This window comes from Triticum dicoccoides, chromosome 3B (assembly GCF_002162155.2).
Source record: "Triticum dicoccoides isolate Atlit2015 ecotype Zavitan chromosome 3B, WEW_v2.0, whole genome shotgun sequence".
Classification (NCBI taxonomy): Eukaryota; Viridiplantae; Streptophyta; class Magnoliopsida; order Poales; family Poaceae; genus Triticum; species Triticum dicoccoides.
In genome coordinates this window covers 689,659,094-689,665,520 of record NC_041385.1, presented here as the reverse complement: position 1 = coordinate 689,665,520, position 6,427 = coordinate 689,659,094, and the positions used below count along the sequence as shown (strand labels likewise).

Genomic DNA, 6,427 nt, shown 5'->3' with positions numbered 1-6,427 from the left:
AAAACCAGTCTCGCATAAGCGTACGCGTAATGTCGGTCCGGGCCGCTTCATCCAACAATACCGCCGAACCAAAGTATGACATGCTGGTAAGCAGTATGACTTGTATCGCCCACAACTCACTTGTGTTCTACTCGTGCATATAACTTCAACGCATAAAACTAGGCTCGGATGCCACTGTTGGGGAACGTAGTAATTTCAAAAAATTTCCTACGCACACGCAAGATCATGGTGACGTATAGCAACAAGAGAGGAGAGTGTTGTCTACATACCCTTGTAGACCGTAAGCGGAAGCGTTAGCACAACGCGGTTGATGTAGTCGTACGTCTTCACGGCCCGACCGATCAAGCACCGAAACTACGGCACCTCCGAGTTCTAGCACACGTTCAGCTCGATGACGTCCCTCGAACTCTGATCCAGCCGAGTGTCGAGAGAGAGTTCCGTCAGCACGACGGCGTGGTGACGATCTTGATGTTCTACCATCGCAGGGCTTCGCCTAAGCACCGCTACGATATTATCGAGGTGGACTATGGTGGAGGGGGGCACCGCACACGGCTAAGAGATTCAAGGGATCAATTGTTGTGTCCTTGGTGCTAGCTCTGCCCCTCTATTTATATGTTGAGCCCCGGGGTCGAAACTTGGAGCAAAAACCTCCTCAAAGTCGGTTTTGCCCGAAAGGCAAGAGTCCCACTCGGACTCCAGGACCAAACGCCACAATCTCGGTCAATAACCAATAGCGGAACCTGGATGCTCATATTGGCTCCTACATATTCTACGAAGATCTTTATCGGTCAAACCGCATAACAACATACGTTGTTCCCTTTGTCATCGGTATGTTACTCGCCCGAGATTCGATCGTCGGTATCTCAATACCTAGTTCAATCTCGTTACCGGCAAGTCTCTTTACTCGTTCCGTAATACATCATCCCACAACTAACTCATTAGTTGCAATGCTTGCAAGGCTTAAGTGATGTGTATTACCGAGAGGGCCCAGAGATACCTCTCCGACAATCAAAGTGACAAAACCTAATCTCAAAATACGCCAACCCAACATGTACCTTTGGAGACACCTGTAGTACTCCTTTATAATCACCCAGTTACGTTGTGACGTTTGGTAGCACCCAAAGTGTTCCGCCGGTAAGCAGGAGCTGCATAATCTCATAGTTACAGGAACACGTATAAGTCATGAAGAAAGCAATAGCAACATACTAAACGATCAAGTGCTAGGCTAACGGAATGGGTCATGTCAATCACATCATTCTCCTAATGATGTGATCCCGTTAATCAAATGACAACTCATGTCTATGGCTAGGAAAGTTAACCATCTTTGATTCAACGAGCTAGTCAAGTAGAGGCATACTAGTGATACTATGTTTGTCTATGTATTCACACATGTATTATGTTTCCGGTTAATACAATTCTAGCATGAATAATAAACATTTATCATGATATAAGGAAATAAATAATAACTTTATTATTGCCTCTAGGGCATATTTTTTCAGTTGCGCTATCGATGTGATCGGCTGTTGGTCGAAACGCGACTTTGTTGCTCTGGCAAGGGTAGGTTCTTTTGCGTTGTGTTTGTATGTGTGCGGATGCTTTTCTTTGGATTAACTCTGTTGTGTTGTATGTACGTATTACACTTGTTGTTTCAAATAGTCTCTTGTAATTATCTTGTGCATTCTATAAAATATGATACGTCTTTGGTGTATTATAAAAAAACATTTGCCATCAACAAACGCCAGGTAAAAGTGAAAGGGACACGCAAGCACCCGCCTAGGATCAGAACGAATTATAGCCAACAGACGTTCACTCCCATCCAGCTCGTCCAGGAAAGAAAAGAAAAGAAATGACGCGCAGTAGCATTGACGGAAGATACAGCGACGGCTCCGCTCGATCTCTCGTATTTTTCGTCGTGATACAATATTCCTTGATGCTAACCTACAGTACAATATTCCTTGATGCTCATTATCATGTACGTACAGGATTGCAACGTCAATTCTTTGTGCAGAGCAGAGCCTACACACATCCTGCAAGCGAACGCGCAGAAGAATTAATCAACCACAGCGGCATGAACCGACGACTGCCTGCCTCTGGCTGGGAGTTTCCCTTTCCCGACCGATCGACGGCGGCGCGTCCCGTCGCACCGTGCATGGCCTCCGTCATGCGTGCATCCTCAGGCTTCAGGACACACTTGGATGGAGCAGTACGACAGCGCCCGGCCGTGAATGTGGCTACACGTAGCTCTGCCCGTGTGCGAGCGGCGCGTTCTCCGCTCGGTTCCGCAGGCGCGCCTCCGTGGCGTTCCCCAACGCTGCGATTGCAAAACAGCAAACCTTTTTCAGTTAAAAAAATAGGAAACCTTTTTTGAGAACAGAAGAATTCATACCTCCAACAATAAATTCCAACAGCACAAAAGGGCAAAAAAGACATTTTTTAGGACAGCCGTGCCTCGTATGTGAGAACTGCTTGGATGGTGGGCGAGCCAGCAGTAACCTAGGCCCATTGGACGCCGGAAAAGGCCCCTCCTGTATGAGGCCCACACTAGAGCCTGGTTCGGCAGTACGCAGCGCACCGTTCGCGCCCCGCAGGCACGAGGAGGTAGCAACTCGTTTCGTTTAGTCCCACCTCGCCCAGCGAGGAGGGCACGGGAGGGCGAGGAGACTACAAATAGAGGGGCAGGGCAACAGCTGCAATTCATACCTTTCTCGGCCTTTTGGCTAAGATCAAGTGTAGTATCTGTTCTTATCAGTTTAATATCTGATATGTGGGCCATGTGTCCACAACGATATTAAATTTATTTTTTGTGGGGAGGGTCCACCACAGTGGCTTGCCACTGGGGCCCTCACGTGTTCCCTGGACGTTGCACTACTGTCCAGGTGTGGCGCACCCCAACCAAATCAAATATAAAATTTCAAATCAAATATAAAATTTCAATCTCCTGAGTGGTTTGATCTGAGGTTCGAGCGGTGGTTCAGGTCAAATTATTTCGTACCGGACTGTTTGTAGGATGGGAGGGTGACGTAGCGAGGGCAGTGGCTTCTCGTGCTAGACGACCACGCCTCGTCGTCCTCCGACCCGCAATCCCTGGGCTGCAACAGACACACATCCGAGTTACGTTTCCTTCTGAATTTCCTCTTGGCGGATGGATCGAGATGTTACCATGTACGCACCTGGTAGTCCTTGTGGAAGCAGAGCCTGACCTCCTGCACGGAGCCGTTCTTGCAGACGAGGTGCGGCAGCCGGCCGAAGGCGTGGTCGATGGCGTCCACGATGTGCGCCACCGCGTACTTGCGGCCGTTCCGCGGGTAGATGTGCGCTTTCCTCAGCGCTTTCTGCTCGCAATTTCCGCAGAACCATCGTAAGCCATGGCATACCAAACGAACTGTACCGCTACTACTATACTGTACTAGCGATTGATTACCGTGACATTGTACTTGCTGTAGAGGTAGAGCGCCGTGGAGAAGTAGTCGTACTCGTCCTGTATCTCAGGGTACCCACACGTCCCGTGAGCCGCTGCAGCACGCACGAACAAAGGGTGAGCACGGCGTCAGATTAGGATCAGCGCAACTGTATGTATTTCTTCTGCTGGTAACTAGATTCAGAGACCGGATACATACCCCACTGACGAAGAAGACAGTCCAGCGAAAGAAACATCAGCACACGCACAACGGAAACAAAATGAAGCCCGTTAGCAAGTGAGCGACAGTGACGAGTGCTGCTACCTCTTTCCCTCAATAATAGAGTGGCAAGTCACCGGTTAACTGAACTAGTACTAGCATTACCTCGTGGGCCCAGAAGGGGCCTCTTCCGCCGAAGCAGGTGGAGGTGTCGCCGCAGTAGAGCGACGGCCAGTACTTCTCCAGGATCGGCCTCAGCATCGCGATCTGCATGCGCCGGCCAAGCAAGCGAAGCACATTAACCGAAGCACATTCACTTAACTTACTTGCATACCTGGAGAAACGAGCCCGGCATGTGCCAGCCATTCTGATGCGACTGTGACTGGATCGAGGGCTCCTCACGCGTACTGTACCTTGTTCATGTTGAATGTGGTGGTTGGTCTGCAGCACGACGGCCACCCACCGTAGCTGTACTGCGGCCAAAGCCCATCTGTTATGTCCCCCAACAAGAGAAAAATGAAATCGATATCGGCATCAGTTGAAATTGGTCCAGGCCTAAATTCTCGGTAAATTGGATACCATCTTGTGACTGATTCTGAATTTTGTTTCTCAACAGCAAACAAAATTCATCACTAGCATCTGAATAACAAGACAGATTGATGGCTGCATTTTCATTAGAATCAGAAAGTTAAACGAAGGGTTGGTGTACTTACGGATTGTGAACCAGTTGAGAGGGTTTGATCTGCAGAGCGCACGCAAAGGGAGAAAGCCAGATGAGAGGAAATTCTCCGGGAGGGGAGGGGAGAATGCGTGAGCAAGGGAGAAAGGGGAGCGAGCGAGCGGGCACCGTACCGGCAGCAGCCGTTGGAGCTGCAGCAGTGGTTGGTCTGGCGGCAGACGGTGCCCGGCCACTGCAGGGCCAGCACGTAGTGGTCGAACCCGCCCTGCCGCCGCTTCCTCCCGGCCGCCGGCGATGCCAGCAGCGCGCCGGGGGGCAGCACGGCCAGGCAGAGGAAGCAGAGCGACAGCAGGAGCCGCCTCCCGCGCCTCGTCCCGTCCATTGCTATCTGCAGACTGCAGTACAAGAATCCTGTTGGCTCGATCGATTGTGTCTGATAATCTACGTGCTACCCACCACCATTAGCCGCCCTGTGTACCCATGTGATCCGCTGCCTCTGCTGCAATTTATGGCGCCTTCTTTGGAGTGGCTTGGGGGACATGACAGGCATGCATGATTGGTCGACTTTGATTATTTAGCTTGACGTCGCTGAGAGTAATACGCTCCCCTCGTCTTTGGGTTTTCTTCCCTCTGCGGTGTATGCTTGCTGTTGCTTCCATGGAGGGTGCAAGTCTACGGCGGTCAGAAATTTACGTGCATTCAGTTGACAAGGTATACCATGGGAGCAGCAGCAAGTCACACGTCTTGATCTCCTTTCCCCCCTTTTTCGACTGTACTCATCTCCGACCGTATGTAGAGGTAGGATGTGTGCTTATTGTGTTGTGTATCCTCTTGAGCCAATAAAATCCACCCATTGTAGAAAAAAAAGAGTATCTCTAACTGATACATAAAAACCTTTAGAGAAGGAAACTAGGCAGCTAACCGCTAACGGATCCCTCAAACGGTTAGAGGAGGATAATTTTTACTCGAACGCAAAAGTGAGCTCAATTCTCCTAAATATACCCACACCGTGTCTCCTAGAGCAAAAGTTTCGCCCCCTTTCCTCCCGCCCGCACGGCCACCGCCGCCCATTCTCGCCGCAGCCACATCGATGCCCCCGATTCCGGCCGGGATGAAGAGGCAAGACCTATCCGCCGCCGGCGCGACACTGTTGGAAACGACCCTCGCGCCGCCGCCCGCACCAAGGAAGAAGTGGAGCACCAAAAACCTCCTCCGTGCCACCACACCGGCAACCACCGCCGGTAGCAAGGTCGTCTGCAACGCCGCAGCGTCTCCACCAACTGCTCTATCTGCTGCCAAGGGATCAAGGAAGCCGACGGCGGGCGCTGGGACGCTCGTTGAGGAGGTGGTGAAGATGAAGAGGAAGAAGGTGGCTTTGGTGCCTTGTCCTCATCCGACACCTCGTACCCCGTCTTTGACCACCCCTACGCTCGCTCAGTCGATGCGTCAGACCATCACAAGAGCCACCAAGGTCCGTGGACGCTAAGTGGTAGACAAAATGCCATGAAGGTAAAAAAAGGTTGCCTTTCATTCTGGCTGGTGCTTTTCATTTCGATGATGAGCTTGTTGTTATCGTCGTAGTGCGAAAACGAACACAATCAAGTTTTTGTCGTCTTTCGAGGAGTCACATATGCTTGGCCTTGATGATCTCAACTATGACTTGTTGTTTGAGAGACAAGAAGAGAGAGAGGAAGATTATGAGTCTGGGGTGGATGAGGAGGAGGAACCCAAAGAGGTTAATCCCATGGAGACACAATCAAACGTGAAGGCAACATCAAGGCCGAGAAAGCCTTGGCGGCTGAACCCAAATAAGAGAAGGCGGCAAGATGGAATGAGTTCATGTTGTTGGAGGATGAGATCAAAGTTGGCCTCCGAAGAGAGGAAGTTGAAGGCGGAGGAGTATAGGCTTGCACGCGAGGAGGAGAGGCTTGTGAATGAAAAGAAGGCCAAAAAACATCCTATCATGTTCATGAACCCAACCACAATGGGTGACACATCAAAAAAGTTTTGTGAGCTCACTCGTGGAGAGATATTGACCGAAAAGGTGGTCTCTCTTTGAAAAGTTGGTGGTGGCCATGTGGATGGTGGAGATGCGGATGGGTGGCGGTTGTGGAGATGGTGGCGGTGGACT

General features: G+C 50.6%; 1 protein-coding gene and 1 non-coding gene across 3 annotated transcripts; one reads left to right on the top strand and one right to left on the bottom strand.

Moving 5' to 3' along the window:
- Positions 1-1,835: 1,835 nt before the first annotated feature.
- On the bottom strand, positions 1,836-4,852 carry LOC119277874 (ribonuclease 2-like). Of its 2 annotated transcripts, XM_037559214.1 has the most exons (10): positions 4,753-4,852; positions 4,470-4,691; positions 4,331-4,359; positions 4,031-4,107; positions 3,783-3,884; positions 3,618-3,621; positions 3,422-3,513; positions 3,171-3,332; positions 2,993-3,089; positions 1,836-2,311 (listed from the first exon to the last, which is right to left on the bottom strand). In XM_037559214.1, the coding sequence occupies exons 2-10, from the start codon at positions 4,676-4,678 to the stop codon at positions 2,232-2,234; spliced, it is 852 nt and encodes a 283-aa protein (XP_037415111.1). In that variant the 5' UTR covers positions 4,679-4,691; positions 4,753-4,852; the 3' UTR covers positions 1,836-2,231. The 2 variants fall into 2 exon arrangements, with proteins under 2 accessions (XP_037415111.1, XP_037415110.1); XM_037559213.1 differs by having other exon boundaries at positions 4,470-4,839.
- Positions 2,697-2,892, top strand: LOC119282854. The gene has a single exon (XR_005138897.1). It is a non-coding gene; the product is annotated as a U2 spliceosomal RNA (small nuclear RNA).
- Positions 4,853-6,427: the final 1,575 nt, after the last annotated feature.

What these genes read in the sequence shown, in the direction of transcription:
- LOC119277874 (XM_037559214.1), bottom strand. Translation starts at nt 4,678, where the DNA reads ATGGACGGGACGAGGCGCGGGAGGCGGCTCCTGCTGTCGCTCTGCTTC. An exon ending in AGCTCCAACGGCTGCTGCCG is followed by an intron (nt 4,360 to 4,469) that starts GTACGGTGCCCG and finishes TGCGCTCTGCAG; the next exon opens with ATCAAACCCTCTCAACTGGT. An exon ending in CCACATTCAACATGAACAAG is followed by an intron (nt 3,885 to 4,030) that starts GTACAGTACGCG and finishes CGGCGCATGCAG; the next exon opens with ATCGCGATGCTGAGGCCGAT.